The sequence below is a fragment of the Podarcis tiliguerta genome, assembly GCF_965153285.1.
Source record: "Podarcis tiliguerta genome assembly, chromosome: 1".
NCBI lineage: Eukaryota > Metazoa > Chordata > Lepidosauria > Squamata > Lacertidae > Podarcis > Podarcis tiliguerta.
The window spans coordinates 4,773,673-4,791,663 of NC_139534.1; the positions used below are offsets into that span (position 1 = coordinate 4,773,673).

The 17,991-nt window shown below is 43.3% G+C and overlaps 1 protein-coding gene across 24 annotated transcripts in view; it reads right to left on the reverse strand.

Annotated features, from left to right (window-relative positions):
- Positions 1 to 10,234: 10,234 nt before the first annotated feature.
- Positions 10,235 to 17,991, reverse strand: part of PCBP3 (poly(rC) binding protein 3) — a gene marked incomplete at both ends in the record, with an annotated part of 83,687 nt that continues 75,930 nt past the window's right edge. For 21 of the 24 annotated variants that reach the window (XM_083402235.1, XM_083402224.1, XM_083402237.1 and 18 more), the window contains 2 exons: positions 10,235 to 11,218; positions 13,415 to 13,584. In XM_083402235.1, coding sequence (XP_083258361.1) covers positions 11,182 to 11,218; positions 13,415 to 13,584 — 207 coding nt within the window. Of the gene's footprint in view, positions 11,219 to 13,410; positions 13,585 to 17,991 lie in introns of those variants that run through there. The other 3 variants (XM_083402240.1, XM_083402239.1, XM_083402236.1) reach the window with 2 other exon arrangements.

Sequence of the window (17,991 nt, forward strand, 5' to 3'; positions counted from 1 at the left end):
CCTTCATTCTAAGAACGACAACTTGTTTCAAGAACAGGAGCAATTTCTTCTTCCGGGACAAAGGCAGGGCGAGTGCACAACAAGAGCCCTTCGAGGTGCAGGGGTGGGCTTCTGCTTCATTGCATGAGGAAAAATGGGAAGGTGCTGCCGTGTGCATGGACAGTGCGCCATGTGCTCCCCTGGCAAAGCCTTGCACCTGCGCCTTCCAGGCTCGGGGCTCTTGTGAGATCTCGCCAGAACCCGGGAGCTGCAGCCATTTCTCCTCCCTTCTCCAGAAGCACCACTTGGATTCTGCTGCCTGAGGCAGCTGCCTCCATCTGCCTCATGGACTGGCCAGCCCTGCCCAGAGGTCTCCTCACACAAGCCTTTCCCTGAGGGTGGTTGGATTTTTCATGAACACAACCACCCTATAATTACTTAGGTTATCCTGAAAAAGCAGCCCCTTGCCCTCTTCAAGAGCTAAATCCAACAACTTTTTATTGTGGGCAGGCATTCAACTCCTTCCCTTAGCTTTGTTTTGTTTTTCAGTTTCGGCAGTTCTCTGCTCAGCTAGCTATCAATTTAAATCAACCCACAGAAGCCATTTTGCATTATGGCATCCTGCCTCCATGGCAGCCATTTTGTGACTCTCACAAAATTCAAACTGTGCCCATTAGTCCAAAAGGGTTGGTGACCCCTGGTGTAAGCGATCACCTTGGGTTTGAGTTAATTCTAATTTCTTGCCATGGAAAGCATATATTTATTTATTTGCTTGCTTGCTAATTTAAAATAAACATTTATTTTATGTGAATCTTGCCCTCCTTCAAGCAGTTCAGAGTGGCCTTCCTGATTCTCTTCCCAAACATTTCACATTTCTATTGTTTCTAGTACCCTGCAGCCCCCACCCAATCTCACCTGGCTGAGTGGACAGGACTTTGGTTTATTTTGAACCCACTATGAAGATGACCAAACAGTTATACCACGTGATCTGTGGAACTAGCGGTTCAAGCTCTATAGAGTGTTTTAGTGTACTATTGGTTTTGGAAGGGTTAATATTTTTCCAATTAACTCCTGTTGGCTCCTGGTTATATGGGACAAACCCCCAAACATCTGGTAATAATATATCTTTAATAGCTGTCTGCATTTTGTGGGAAAGTTTGGCTTGATTTCCCAGAAAATAAGTGTCGTTTGGAGAAGGAATTTTTGCAGCAGAGGATGTAGCTCCAAACCTAAAAGAGTTCTAATGAGAAGAAAGAGCAGGGAGGAGAAAGCAAAGGACCCAGCAGTCCCGTCCCCCCCCCCCCCGCCCACATTTCTGACTTCATGACAAAACAGCAAAACTGATTAACAAGTTTCCCTTTCCCTTATCCTGCAGATAAAATGTTTAGCGCGGCCACATTCCTTTGTCAAAGCTGCCTAGGAAAGTGGGTGTGCAGAGAATAACCTTTCCTTGCATTAATTCGTGCTAACAGCAATGGGAATGTGCTCAGTGCGGATCCTGCTGTGAAAAGCTACTGGAGTCTTGCTAAACGCAGTATCTAATTTTTGTAGTGCCTATTAATGCAACATGTTATACTAATGATGCGATTAGCAAACAGTTTGTGGGTTTAAAAAGAAATGATATACCAGACACCAATGAGAGCTTTTCACCTAAGGTTAATTGCCAGTGCAGAGAAATGATTTTCACGACTATTGAAGCTGGGGGGGGAGACAGAAAGCTTAAATCTCCCCACTCCAACAACTGACTGGATTGCTTGCTTGCTTTATTTATTTAGATGTGTTTGACAGTGATAATAATAGTGAAACTTAGCTCAATTGGTCAGACTAGTGCTTGGTTTCACCCTCCATCCCTGCCCCCCCCCCCCCCCCCCGGCTGCAGTGTCATCTTTTCCCACTTTCAAATGACACTGATGCCTTAGGTGGTGCTTTTTGCAAAAGAACCTCATAACTGATCTGGACTTGCGTCCATCTACAGGGCTGGAAGAGGCTGCAAACATTTGCTCAGTCCAGGTGTCAGGGCCAAATGAAGAGAAAAGCTGAGATCTGGCACTGAGCCTGAGGCAAACGGGAGACACAAGCCCTGGACACTTCAGACGGCAGCCAGATGAGGGCCAAGGCAACAAGGGGTGTTGCGCACATGGACTATTTTGCATTAAACAAATAGCAGACGCTGTCTGAATAATACCCACGACTGCTCCCGCCCTGCTTAGCTTGCTCCTTAAAGAATATTTACAAAGAAGGCTCATGAAATACACCAGGGCTTGGATGGCAGAAGTTTGGAGAATTTAGGGGTGCCGAGGGAACCAACCAAAGAGCTAGTTGCACAAAGAAGTCTGATCTAGCTTGAGTCCCAGGGCTCCCCCTGGTGCAAACTATGTTCATGCCACTTTGTCTTAGTCGTGTCACCCAAGACTGAAAGCGTGTGACTGGAATAATACATGGAAATGATAGAATTTACCATTAGAAATAATCAGTGCCAGAACTCTGAAAGGTAAAGGTATCCCTGACCGTTAGGTCCAGTCGCAGACGACTCTGGGGTTGCGTGCTCATCTCGCTCTATAGGCCGAGGGAGCTGGCGTTTGTCTGCAGACAGTTTTTCCGGGTCATGTGGCCAGCATGACTAAGCCGCTTCTGGACACAGAGGAATGGTGGTGGAAACCAGCTGGGGAACCCTCAAGGGAAGAAGGTTCAGAGCCCAAACATTGGTGGCGGGACAATGAAGAGGGGAAGTAGTGTTGGACCTGTATGGAACAGGTCCAACATTTCTGAGAATGAAGACTGGGAGAGGGGGGTATCAGAAATTGAAGAGGTAACAGGGTCTAGTGAGCTGTGGGAGTCTACGGCAGAGATAAGTCCAGAAGCTGAAGCAGGAGAGTGGAAGGAGGGAGGCCAAGAGGCAGAGATGAGTCAGGCTGGCGAAGAGTCACGCATGTCTCCCTCTGCTGCTGCGACAAGCTCCTCTCCACTCCTGTCTCCCAGAACCAGAAGAATCACGAAAAGGGCAGAGGAGATAAGCAACATGCAGGCACAGTCTCCAGCTGCTGTGCTCATTAGGCCTGACACTCCTGTGCAGATCCTGTTTTTGCTAATAAAGAATAAACTGCAACTTGTGTGTTGTGATTTACTGCTGGCTCACAGTTAGGCCATCAGGGGTAACAAGCAATATTTTTCTATCTCATACCACAGCGCAGTCAGCAAGTGCAGCAGCCAAAACCTAGAGACCACATCAAATAATCACAGTATTTTAACTGGAACCTGAGAGACATCATGGTCTGTGGTTGGGTACCCATTAAAGGCTTGTATTAAATCAGAAAATAACGGAGAGACCATCATTGACAAAGTAGCTGAACTCTTCCTTCCTAAAAACTATTAATTTTCTATTCCTTTATCTGTGTCTGATCACTGCCAGTCATGGTAGCTGTAGGAGTTTGCAAAAGCTCTTTATTCAAAAACCTTTTACACGTTGCAGTTTTATTGTCAATCATAGAAGCCCGCCATCAAAACACACTGCTATGAATCGAATGCAATATGTATGTGTGATTCAGGTTGTAGTTGGGAGATGGAGAGGGGGCTCAAATATGGATACGAAAAAGCAGATTACCTGCTCTTCCTACTGCAGACTTTGGGCTCTCAAATTTCAGCAGCACCCTCTGCAGCGTTAAAATGTGGCACCCCCTGCCTCTCACTTTCCATTCTACAGCTTGGTTGCGGCGCCCCCTGTGGTGTCCCCGAGGCTCTGTGCCCAGTCCCAGCTGCGCTTCCCCAGATCCGCCTCTGCTCTTTGTAATTGCATGTGGCCATTTGCATGTGGCCAATACATTCTCCCTCTTTCTTATGCCTCTGTCCTTAAGTGACTACAAAGTGTGGGCTGCGCTCTACCCTAGCTGTTACTGGTAGCATCCAGGAAGTGGACAAGTGGCAGGAAGTATCGAGTGGAAAGGCCCAAACTCTGTAAACACCAGAGGTCAAATCACACATTTCAGCCCTTGAGATTAATGGCTACAATTATTTTCTGCAAAGTTTTTGCAAAAAGCAGCTGGAGGGGCGGCAATAAGGACTAAGGCTGTGGTCCAGGCAATATGGAGTCATTTTCTTTCGTCTTGTTTCAGTTTTGCAATGCCTTGTCTGAAGTTGCTGTCTGCTCCATTAGTACACAAATCTTTAGGCAGCTTGAATTGGTGGAGATGCATTTGTGTATCTCCATGGTCCTCAGTCCACTCCAAATGAGCTACACCGATTTGGGCACAAAATGATAACTACTCTCAAAATGGGACCCCCAAACCAGCTTGAGGTTTTCACAGCAGTGATGCTGCAATATCATCACATGTTGTGGCTCAGCAGGCCTTAGAGTGTGACGCACTCATCTGAGCATATAACTACCCTGTCCGAAGAAAGTGAACACACGAGATCCAGGGTAATCCCATTACACTATGAGTGCCAGTACTAAGAGCGACAGATGTGAGAACATTTTAAGGGGAGTTTTCCATGTAGATTTTGGATTAAACTTGGCTCTGACCATGAAGTACATACAGTCCTACTTTCAGAGCGCCGGTGGAGAGGACGGCCGTGGGCCAATTTCTGAGCACAAGTTCTGCCTCTCAGCTTTGCTCTGGAATCCTCTGCCACATCTGGTCAGAAGTAAACAAAAGCCAAAATGTTCAACTACTAAGTAAATTCTAAGAGAAACTCCACCCTCCTGAAACATAAGCTGGAAACTGAGCATCTTGAAAGAGGTAAAGGCCTCTAGGCTAATATGCTGGCTTGTGGTGAGGGTGGAGAAGCCAATTTGTTTTGCTTTGTATTAAGGACATTCCCTGTTTGTCGACTTAGTTGCCTATATTCAGAATTAGACTCCATCTAAAAATAAATTATGGGTACAGAGTAGCCTGGCCCAGGCATAAAACTGCTGGGATAGTTCTGTTGGTAGAGCATGAGACTCTTAATCTCTGGGTTATGGGTTCAAGCCCCACGTTTGGCAAAAGATTCCTGAATTGCAAGGGGTTGGACTAGATGACCACTCCAGCTCTTCAATTCTGTGATTCTGTGATATGTGTAAGGAGAAATTTCAAGAGGATTAAACTAAAATTTGAAAATTGCTGTAGAAATGGAGAGAACTGAATTTAAGAGTGGAGAAATGGAGAGAACAAAAATTGACTGATTCATGCATCTCTGGTTATAACACCAGCCCAAAGTCCTAGTTTGCCCCGAGATAGTAAACCTGTGCCTATGTTTCGCTGTCCCGAGCTGTTGGTGTGGTGGAATCATGACTGGTTTTGTGTTTCGGGCTATTTTCCCTGCACAAAAATTCTAAGTATTAAGGGGAATGTGTTCTGGCCTAGCATCGTATGCTAGTTTTATATATGAGAGGAAAGTTTCTGCATGGAGAAGCACTGAATGCACTGTTTACTGTACAGTCTAATGTGGTACAGATCAGGCACAAATTTTACACCTCAGTGAGAATTAGCCCCAAAGTTTTCACTGGTTTCCATCATGCCTCAAATAGAGCCTCAGATTAGGGCAACTTTTCTTATGGTGGTTGGGGCTTTTGCATATTTTAATTTCTGCATAATTAAACCTAGGAAATGTACCAAAACCTTAGTGGACTGGCTGGATTTCCAGCTTGATGGAAACGCTAGTTAGAAAATAAATCATGCAGCTGTTGAGAATGGTCCTAAGTATTCATAGGGCACATTTGTCCTTGTATGAATTCTCAGCATTGGTACCTTCAGGGGTCCAGTATAAGCAACTGCACATTTGGCAACGGCATCATTCTGGGGACAGAGAGTTGCTCTGGCTTTCAGGCCTCTGGCAAACTTACAAGCCATAGGAACCCTGCCATTTGCAGATGCTCAAGCAGACACTTGCTTTTAATTTTCAGAGCATTCCAATAACAGAACTAATGTTCCCAGGCCAGTGCTGAGCTTCCTAAGTTATTTACCCAGAACTTTTAGCTCTAGAAAGGACGCATAGCAGTCCACATAGGGAGGTGTATGAGGTGGCCAGAATGGCTTGCTTAAAACCCTTACACAAATTTACAATAAACTTTGCACAGATCAGACACCTACTCACTTTGACTTTAAGATTCAAGCCTTACATAAAAACCAGGCTACCCATAAATCTAGCCTCTTCTGGGTTGGTAATCATCATAGGCTCTTGAGTTTTAATCATGAGTGTATTTACTCCCCTCTCACCATAACCTTTATGCATCATTTAAACAATCAGAAGTGACAGAGATAACAATGTTATGTTTGGTTCAGGTGTAGAAACATCCAAGTCCGACACCTTACAAAATGTTAGGGCACGTAGTGAGATATCCTTGCTGGGTGCTCCTCCAAAAGAGAAAATCTGCTGCAGTTCAGGTCCGTGTGCTTTCCAGAGACAATGAAATATGTTTTTATTCAGGCAGGTTTCTGCCAGGGATGAAAACAACTGAGGATTTGTCTTTTGTAATTGTTCCAGAGTTCTAGCATGTAGGCAGTTGCTCTTAGGTTAAATTCTGGTCTGAAATAAATTTTAATAATAAATATGGAAATAACCAGTGCTTGGAAAGTTTATTTTTTAAAAAGGAACCCATTCTAGTTCAATTTCATCCAAATGAACTCTTTGTTCATAAAAAACCCCATCCTCTGTGATTTCTGTCAGCATCTAGCATGTTATAATTTAAGCTGCTATCCTGATGGATATGATCCAAAAGTAAATGCTCCACAAGTGTCAACAGGTGAAGCTTTCTTCCTAATGTATTTCCTCACTAGAAAAGGCTTACCCTGCTTAATTTCTGCTTGCCACATAGTGGTTAAAGGCACAAGGCACCCTTCTCTTTGTTCCTGTTCCTATATTTCTTCCTGCAAGCTGCTCCTCTCAGAAGAGAGCGAGTCTCTTCAGCAGCAAAGATACAGGAAATGCCTGCCTTGCCTTCTTTCTGATTGCTTAGCAGCAGTGATTAAGTCACAAAGCATCCACAGAAACAGCAGTTCCTCCATGTCTGCATAATATGCCTAAAAATGTTGCTGCCTTGTTTTGCTTTCTAACTTTCATTATAGATGTCCAATTGACTTATTGCTGTGTTGTTGTTTTTTAAATGCAAGAGTCCAGTTCACCTGCTGGGGGAGTGTGGGAGGGAATGAACATGAAGAGGAGCTAGAAATCGTTCAAAGTTCTGCCCCAAATGAACTTCACTCTGTTTTAGTTCCTCTGACAATTATGGGAAGTAAATGCTGCCTGTGTGCTTCATATTATCCATTACACAAAATACTGTTTACTTTTTTTATAGCTCCATGTTAAATTCCATGCTCATCCCACCCAAACAGCAGACAGGATTTTGGCATTGAGAAAGATGTAGCATAAATCAATGTGCAGAGAGCCTCCCAGGTATTTATCATGTTCCCCACCCCTCCAGTCAGTTAATATGTATTACGTTGCAACAGTGATTCCAAAGCAATTCTAGCTGGATAGCAGACAACCATCTCCATAGGGTATTCATCTAGAATTACTGGTATTAAAGAATCAGTGTCATTCTGTCTGCATTCGAGTTCTGCTTTAAATGGACTCTTATCCCTTCTGGTTCCCTGTGCACAATGTAACACATGTCAAAGGGGACTTAATCTAGATCAGAAACTCTACAGCACGTATTTCCCGGTTTTCCAACAATTTGGCAGTCCATGGGTAACATTTTAGCATATATTTACAGAAGTAACAGCACATCAGATTAACTGGCTGTTTTCTGATGCCAGACAGATGAGCAATAATTGCTGTCTATACACCTAACTTCACATGCGGTTCTGAGACCCAAAGTACTGGTTGTTTTAGCTGGCCAATGCCTGATAATGTTATAACACTGCTTCCTAGCATTGCTTCACAGCCGTTTCCCTCTAGACAAAAATGCAACAATATATAATGGGCTGCCTTTCTTTGCTCATATCATGCTTGCAGCTAAAGGTATTCTGTCTGTCTGTATGTCTGTTCTGCTGACACAGGATTTCTACCCAAGTTGAATCCAATAGCAAGTCTTAGTACCATGCATGATTCCCACCCTCCACTCCCATGATATGCTGTCACCTTGTCTTAGATTCTTTACCTCATTTTATTCCCATAATAAATTGTAGAAGTAAACTCACTCTTGTTTCTTCAGTGTCTTTGATGTGGTCTTTTAGCATGCAGTTTGCTTTGTTCAGTTATTGTTGGGAAATGTCCTTTTCAGGCATCCTGTTGTAAAAACTGCATAGAACCATAGACTTAAGGTCTAGCGCGAAGGATTTTAGCCACCTCACGTTTTCTCAACTTTGCCAAAACCATAATGTTGTACAAGTCCTAACAGATCCAATATGCGATTGTGGACTTCTGCTACTCGACATTGTCTCCATAAGGTTGTTAAAGACCACTGGAAAAACCATCTGTCTCTACAGACCTTGATAAATATTTGTCATAAAAGGGTTTTGTAGTGTTTATTAGAAAAAGAGCAGATTGACCTTAATTTTCCAACATTTGGACAGCTTTCTTTGCAAGTGTAAATTCCTCACCACATTTAAATACTATAAATGAAAACGTTACATTCAAACGTAGAATATAAACGAGGCATGCGCTGTGCTGTCCCTTTGTGAGGAATCACTACTTATTGTTGTGTAACAAGAGATGTTTGAATTGCTCTCTCCATTTATTGCACTTGTAATCAACTGGTACTTGGCAATTTACTACAATCTGTAGAGTTTTATGAATGTGAAAATACCATGCCTTTAGGGGTGGAGGGGTGTTTTTGGCATTTTCAGAGATAACTATTTGCTGCTCTTTTTAAAAAGCCACCAACCTCCCACTTGGTTTCTTATAGGCATCCAACTGGAATTATGGGAGGAGAGCAATTCAGGAGATTATGGGCTGGCAGAAGTACACCCTGCTGTGGATGAGGAACCCAGGGCTGGGAGCTCCACCTAATTGTCTCAGTACTGGTCAATGAGAGCAGAAGTTAGCATATGCTGATTTCACCCCGCATTTCCCAGGTGCTGAGAAAGGAGTGTGAACTGATTGTGCTATATCCTGCTGTAGTAAATTCCAGGGCCCATGAAGCACTGGGGGAGGTGGGCTCAGAAAAGCTGGGAGGGGTGGCAGATCCAGAGGCCCACAAGGAGCATGCCGCTTCCTGAGTCTTGCATTTGAAGCTCCCCTCCTCTTTCTCCTCTGCCCCTTCCCCGTCTCCCTTTTCCTCCCCCCCCAGCCTTCAGGGGGTGGCGGTAGAGTCATCACCGTCAGAGGACCTGGTAAATTCTCATCATTCATGTATTGCCTTCCTGTTTTTCAGAATGGTTTGTTCCCAGAGGTTTGCCTTTCAAGATGCTCAGAGTTCCTAAAGGTAAAGGTAAAGGTAGGTCCAGTCATGGCCAACTCTGGGGTTGCGGTGCTCATCTTGCTTTATTGGCCGAGGGAGCCGGCGAACAGCTTCCGGGTCATGTGGCCAGCATAACTAAGCCACTTCTGGCGAACCAGAGCAGTGCACGGAAATGCCGTTTACCTTCCCGCTGGAGCGGTACTGTTATGTACTGAGTTGAATAGGATCCAAACTGCAGCAGTCTGATTGGTCCTAGAACAATAGGATCCAAATTACAGCAGTCTGATTGGTCCTAGAACAATAGGATTCAAAATGCAGCAGTCTGATTGGTCCTAGAACAATGCAGCAGTATGATTGGTTGGCAGGAACCACCCAATCATGCTCCAGATATAAGTGAATCCACAACCTGATTGGCTTACAGTAGAATTCCAGAATTAGCCAATCATGTGCAGCCCATTGTGTAAATAATGTATATAAAGCAGATACTTTGAGGGGACTTTCATTCATTCCTCCTCACCACTATGAGCTGAATAAAGAGCATGAAATCAGTTTGCGACTCTGAGTATATTTCAGGTACCTATTTATCTACTTGCACTTTGATGTGCTTTCAAACTGCTAGGTTGGCAGGAGCAGGGACCGAGCAATGGGAGCTCACCCTGTTGCGGGGATTCGAACCGCCAACCTTCTGATCAGCAAGTCCTAGGCTTTGTGGTTTAACCCACAGTGCCACCTGTGTCTCAGAGTTTCCAGCAGAGCTTAAAAGTGAATAGGAATGTCGAGGGAGGATCAAAACAAAAAAAATCAACCAACACTAAATATATGCTTATTGGATCCAATCTGATCAAACAGAAGCATGGAAGAGGAAGGAGGCAGTGGAGGCAGGTGAGACAAAGAGCCTGTCAAGGAAAACCAAGAAGGAGCACACAAAGACCAAAGGCAGAGCTTGTTACTAGCAGAGCTGCACAGACTTTTATTAAATACAAACAATGGCAAACACAGCAGGCTCCCAGAGACTGGAGCTTCCTGAGCTAAGTCCAAAAGTCTGTGGGTGATTCTCTGAAGGATATTTTCAGCAGTTCCTGCCGCATTAATTTTTTTATTTGTCTCCATTTCTATGAAATAATTCTATATTGAAATGAATATTTTCCTCACCTTGTTCTCTGCTTGGTAACGAAAATGGCTTGCTTTGGCTGTGCCTCACTGGAAGCAGCCCAGCCCTTGCAGGAACCCATGAGAACCCGGTTGAGGCTCCTGGGCTCCTGCCTGTTCCACTTCCAACATGAAATGGGAGAAAGTCATGCCACATTCTTAGGACAGAGATCCAAACATTTTAAGGATGAGCCAAGGACAATCAGGGTTCAAAGATGGAAGGAACAATCGAATAATTAAAAGAAACAGCTATTTCAAAGCAACCACTGCTCTAGATTAGGCCAGATCTCAGTCCTACTACAGGTGCTGCAAAAAAAGGTAAAATTAAAAAAAACAACCCATCTTAGCTAAACTGAGCTAAATAAAGACTAGCGAGACCAACCTTCTTCCAAAGTCTTACCAAGGGAAATCCCAGGCAAAACCTATATAAAATAGTTAGCACTGTACAGCTGAAACACAGACTGGCCTGGAGCATAAATTTAAAATTCAGGAACAAAATCAAAATCACAAAATGCAACTTATAAAGCAACTTATTAGTATGTGCACACATACATACATACATATATATATAGATATATATATATATTTATATACATATATTTGTTATTAAAGAAAAGTTTCCAAGGAGACGAAGGGGTGTGTGAAGCCGTAAGTATACGCATTGTAGAAGCTGGGTGAAGAAGCGTCATTGGCTAGAGAGGGTCATGTGATGCAGAATGATGTGTGATTGGCAGAAATTAGAGTGCGCCCATTCCAGTGACCTCAGACGTCAGCCTAGAATAAATAATTGTAAAAAATAAAATGGGAGGAAAAGTGGGGAATCGCTTAAAGTTTATGACAAACATAGACACTGAGGACTTCACTCCATACTCCTTAGGTCCCCTGTTCACATTAATTCAAACATGGAAAAGAGCTTGCTAATGATTCTGACAAGCTAATTTACATTCACGTTGCCTGCAATGCCATGGATTTTGTCACACTCATCCTTTTCTCCTAAAAAATAGCATCTGATCTAATTTAAACACAATTACAGTTAGTATATTTAAAAGAAGACAAAAAGAAGGAAGTTATAACAAATGAGGCGTTGCTGTATGGAGGGTTCACCTTCAGCGCTCCAGTCAGCCAGCCAGGCCCTTTCCCAGAATACTCCACCCTTGCCCCCTGCTCCTGAGTTGGTCAGCAACCCTGACCCAAGAGGAGATAAGCCAGCTCTCCTCACCCAAGTGACATTTGATTGTCTACAAGAGTACATATGTTTCTTGTGGTGAACTTGGTTTCAATTTGCCTGGTAGGATAGCGAGCAGGCAGGCATGTATGACGTCTTTATAAAGGACATGGTTGGAGGAATTGAGGGGATTCTCAGCAAATTTTCAGATGACACCAACCCTGGGAGGGGAGGCCAATGCCGCAGAAGATAGAATTGGGATGCAAGATGACCTTAACAGATTGGAGAAATAAGTCCAAACTAAGAAAGTGAATTTCAATAGGGACAAATATAAGGTTCTGCACTTAGGCAGGAAGAACCAGATGCACAAATATAAGACACCTGGCTTACTAGCAGAACATGTGAAAAGGATCTAACATGAGTTGACAGTGTTGACAGTGTGATGCAGAAGCAAAAATCGCTAATGCTATTCTCGGCTGCATCAACAGAAGTCTAGTGTCCCAATCAGACCACGCCTGGAATACTGTGTCCAGTTCTGGGCACCACAATTTAAGAAGGATGTTGACAAGCTGGAGCGAGTGCAGAGGAGGGCAATGAAGATGATCAAGGGTCTGGAAACTAAGCCTTACGAGGAGCACTTGAAAGAGCTGGGTATATTTAGCTTGGAAAAGTGACTGAGAGAAGATAGGATAGCCATCTTCAAAAATCTCAAAGGCTGTCACGTGGAAGAAGGAGCCAGCTTGTTTTCTCTTGCTCCAGAAGGTACAACCCAGAACTTCAAGTTACAAAAAAAAAAGAGATTCTGAGTGAACTTCAGGAATAACTTTCTGACGGAAACAGCTGTTCAACATTGGAATAGACTCCCTCATAAGATGGCGGACTCAATTTCACTGGAAGCTTTTAAGCAGAGGAGGAATGTATGATCTAGTTGAGATTCCTGCATTGCAGGGAGTTGGAAGAGATGACCATCAGTGTCCCTTCCAACTCTATGGTCCTTCCTGTGCAGCTGTGCCACCCACACATTTCCTGTTTCATCCATACCAGTTTGGCCGCTATTAAAACACATCCTATTATTTCAAATAGCAGATAGGATAATTTTTAAAAGTCTGATTAAGATGGAATGACCAACCTATTATCATTCCCCTTATTTGCCCTTATTCAGAAAAGTGCCTGATAAGATAAAAATATACACAGGAAATGCAAATGCAATTCATTTTTTAGGATCAAAACAAGCGATAATATTGCAAAATAAACTATGCATCTCTGTGGGTGGGATTCACCTAATGAACACTTTCCGCATAAGCCCTGTGAAAGGACTTTCACTTGTGCAATGGGGCTGCACCCCCCAAATTGGCTTGGGAATTAGGAAACCCCAGAACAGCATGCAGGGGGAGGAAAGGTGGGGTTGTTCCTTCTGGGGAGCAGAAATGCTTTTCCAGACGGAAGAATTGTGACATCGAATTACACCCTTTGAATGAGTTAAGAGAGATTCTGACATAGCCAAACTAATCTGAAAGTTATGAAAAGATATATATGTACTGAGAAAATAGTTGGATTTTTAAAATCGTTTACAGCTATCATTACCAGATTAATAGAATAAGGGGAACCATCAACGTAACTGTTCACTGAATTCCCCAAAACTAGATTGATGGATGATCTCACTTCTTGCTGCCATGTGGAGCAAAGAGTACCTGTTGGCATCAGAGACGTTTGTATTGTGGTCTAATTGGCCACTTTATTTATATCTTGGGTTATGAAAGTGGGGTGAGGGAGGTACTTAGGAAACCTTAGTAAGCAGCTCTCACCTGGCATTGATGAGGTACTGAGCAAGGCTGATGTTAGCTGGGGTTCCTGTGATGGTAATTTGGCGTTCTGATGAACCTTCTGTGGCATTGGCAATTTTGATCTGTGCTCCAGACATCTGTCGAATTTCATTGATTTTGGTCCCTTGGCGTCCGATTATGCAGCCTATTAGCTAGAAAAAAAGGCACAGGGGCATTTCTTAATTTGGTCCACTGGTGTTAAAGATTGTGAGTAGTATCGTAGGGCTTGTGAGATATGTCAGGGCACATGTTTCTGTTTTGAATACTCTGGAAATGTAATATTCAAAAGAGCTCTGCTATATCACTTTCCTGCTGAACTGTTCTTGTGTCTTGGCAATCTCTTCCAAACTATTCAGGTTATAAACAGTCACCACCAGGCCTGTTTATGACCTGCATGGCACTTTGTCTTGCCACAAATCATGGCTAACGAAATGGCGCTGAGGAGACTTTAGAGGGCTGCATCCTCGCCCCAGTCCCAACCCCTCCAGCTCCCTGCATGTTGTGGTGGCAGATGGTGTGAAAAGAGAGATGTGGTGGACTCAGTCAGCTCCATGTCCCCTTCTCCCTATACTATAAGATGGTGTTGGTAGCAGTGCCTTGAATAAGGGCCGAAAGGGCTCTCTGTCCCCTCACCCTTCTCTCCAAGAGGGCTGTGAGCTGCAGGTGTGGTGTTCTTCCTCAGTCTCAGCCCTTCTGCCTTTTCTCTCCTCCCAGGTGTGCTCAGAATGGAGCAAGGGCTTGTGCTGTGAGCTGAGCACCAGGGGAAAGGAAGGGGCACAGAAAGGTCTGTGATCGGCCAGGTCAACACACAGCCTGGTGCCCCACTTCCGTAGTGGCAGAGCTGGACAGGGGGGCACATAAGCAGGGATGAGAAGGTAACTGATTTTTTGTGCCCACTAACTCATTAGCTCCTCCAATCAAAGCCACTAACAAGAACGAATCTTCAGTAATACCAGTAGCTGTCAGTGAACTAAAGTGAGCATGCAAACCTTCTAAGCACAGCCATGACTTAAACATTTCAAGTGTGAAAAAGAGAAGCAGAGAAGAGGCAGCTGGAAACCAAAACCCCAAGGCAAAATCTTAAGAATGGTCAAACAAGCTCAAGCAAAAGACGCTTCTGAGCAAAAAGAACCATCATCAAAATAAAAGTAGTCTTCAAACACATGAGTGTTAATTGAAATGTTATTTCAGCTATAAACACAGGAATTTTAGCCACCAGGTGTTAAGAAAGATTCACTACAGCTGTGTCCACAATGGGGCACTCAGCCACACCTGAGTTGCTGTTTCTGTGAGCACCTTTGTCACTTTTAATGTTAGGCCTCCAAAATCTATCTTGATGTTTCCTGCCCACAGTATTTTTGAATTTAAAAGTAAAGGTACCCCTGCCCGTACGGGCCAGTCTTGACAGACTCTAGGGTTGTGCGCTCATCTCACTCTAGAGGCCGGGGGCTAGCGCTGTCCGGAGACACTTCCAGGTCACGTGGCCAGCGTGACATCGCTGCTCTGGCGAGCCAGCGCAGCACATGGAACGCTGTTTACCTTCCCGCTGGTAAGCGGTCCCTATTTATCTACTTGCACCCGGGGGTGCTTTTGAACTGCTAGGTTGGCAGGCGCTGGGACTGAACGACAGGAACGCACCCCGCCGCGGGGATTCGAACCGCCGACCATGCGATCGGCAAGTCCTAGGCGCTGAGGTTTTACCCACAGTGCCACCCGCGTCCCTATATTTATATATATATATATATATATTTGAATTTACTTGCTGCTAAATTTACACCTAAGTTGGTCTGCTAAATGTGCTGCTGCTCATTTTTTGCTGTCCTTTGGGAAACCCGCGAGGAAAATTCCTAGGAGGACCACGCCTCCAGTAAAAACAATTTTTGCATTGCTGTGACCTGCCCTGGGACCGTGGTGAAGGAGCAGGTAAGAAATCATCCCAAACAATATATGATAAAGTAAATCTAATTAAGTAGCTGCCTTGAACATCCATGGAACTGAAATTGTCATACGGAGCTAGGGATTGAGGAAATACTCAATCTTGCTCATGTTTTAGTTAGAACATTTTAGTTTAGTTATTTTGCACTTTCTGAAACAATATGTGAACCAAAACACAGCTTTCCTTTGGAACTTGTCCTTCTCTGAATTTTGCGTTTCCATCCTCCGCCTAAGCAATATGTACAAAATGAATATTTTAAGGGAAAATGTGCACAAAAATGCATTTATTAGGGGAAACTGCTTGAAAAATGTGTTTGTTACTGAAAACCTACATACAAGCAGGAGAAGTTTGCACAAAAAAGGCTGATGAATTTTCATGAGGATTTTTTAAAATATAAAATTGCAAATTGTTGTAGAAATGTGAAGAACTGAATTTAAGACTGGAAACATGAGAAACCTTAGATAACTCAACATGACAGCTTTGTTTATCCCTATACACAGTGCAATATACCACACTCCACATGATTCAAGCAGAGTTGAATGTTTTGAAGCTGTATCTCTTTCATCTCTCACTCTCTGCCATCGAATGCTGTGGAGCTGGAGGGTCCACATTTTCAGTTGCCTTGAGACATAAAAGTCTGCTGGACTCCAAGATACATCCTGTTTCTGGAGGAATGAAGCAGCTGTCTATATCATGACAACTTGCAGTGTTGCTTCTACATGTGCAAAGTGTTGCCTGCAGATTTTGATTTTCTTCTATTACAAGTGCAATGTAATTTTTTAAAAAAGCTTTTTGTAGTGATCTAGCTCAAAGGCAGGGCCAACTGTCTATCAAACTCATCACAGAGCATCCTAAGAAACTGGAGCCAGAGAGTAAGAATTTAACCAAACCTGGCAATGTATCTGAAGGGTGGGGCATAAATCTAAATAATATACAAATAAATCCAACAATGTTTTTACAAACAGCAACTGAATGTGGGTGTAAAAAAAGCTGATGTAAGTTTAGGCTGCATTATGAAAAATAATGGTTCCACTTGGTTCTGCACTTGTCAGACATCATCAGAACTGCAGAACATTACAAGAAGGATGTAGAAAAATTGGTTCCAAAGATGGCAGTGAAGATGCAGGGATATGGACAGCAAAGGTGGAAGGAACTGGGCATTTGTAACATGAATAAAAAAGGTGAGAAGGGACATGAAAGCACACTTCAAATACCCCAAGGGGCTGTCACACAGAGGAGGGCGTTGACTTGGTTTCTTCTGCCTAGGAGGGCATAGCTAGATCTAATGGGCTTCTATCACAGAAGATAGGAGCAACGTCTTATTGGTAAGGACCACTTGACAATGGAACCAATTGCTGGCATGTGTATGTGTGTGTGCTAGAGGTCTTCATACAGAGGTTTGACAGTCATCTGTTGGGAATACACCACATCTGGATTTTCTGATTCAAGTGGAAGCTTGGTCCACGGGTCCCTCTCCAACTCTACTATTCTATGGTTCTATGAACCATGTAAGAATATAGAAAGATGTGCAAGCTTGTGCCCTATCAACCAGAAAGCAACAAGGTATTGGGGAGAAATCTAACAGAATCCACAATGATAGGACCTCGGAAGCAAATGGTGAAGAGAATATTGTCCCTTTCATACTCCAAAAATAAATTGCTTCCATAACTCTATGGATGCATTTCTATGGAATCTTATTGAGGAACAGGTTACAGTGAACATGGCTTGCATATTGAAAATAATGCATATTCATGCCTATATCTGTCCCGAACATGAAGTCACAGTATACTCAACGTGTGAATGGGGTAACTCTCATAAGCACCCTGGTTTTCATCTGTGAAGTGTTGGAGAATATATTATAATAGGAGCTGTAATCAAAATACATAACACAAGCCATTCTGGAAACGGCTCACAGTATATTGCAGTCTATATAATTTAAGTTAGTAGAAAGAAAAATAGGTCTTTTAAATGGTAGATTTCCTGAAGAATTGTTCTGTAGGATCGGAGGCAGATCATTTATAATGGGCCAGAGAGCCAGACTGGATTACAGATTCAGAAGAAGCTCCTAGTCCTAGAGAGAACATCCCATTTATTGTTGTTGAGGATAACACCACTTTAAGACACCAGAATTAATAATGACTTGCTGTTCAAAAATCCAAAAGTCTTTGTCTCATTCAAATATACTATGGTGGCCTCTAAATTTCAGGTTGCATGCCAAGCTCAAAAATCAATGGCATAAACTAAACTAAACTAAACTAAACTAAACTACCGTATTTTTCGTTCTATAAGACGCACCAGACCACAAGACGCACCTAGTTTTTGGAGGAGGAAAACAAGGAAAAAATATTCTGAATCTCAGAAGCCAGAACAGCAAGAGGGGTCGCTGCGCAGTGAAAGCAGCAATCCCTCTTGCTGTTCTGGCTTCTGGGATAGCTGCGCAGCCTGCATTCGCTCCATAAGACGCATACACATTTCCCCTTACTTTTTAGGAGAGAAAAAGTGAGTCTTATAGAGCAAAAAATACGGTAAACTAAACTAAACTGAAACACTCAAGTCAGAATTCCTCCATCACCTTTTCCTCCTCAACCACATTATTTGTTCACCTTCAGAAGCAGGTATACAT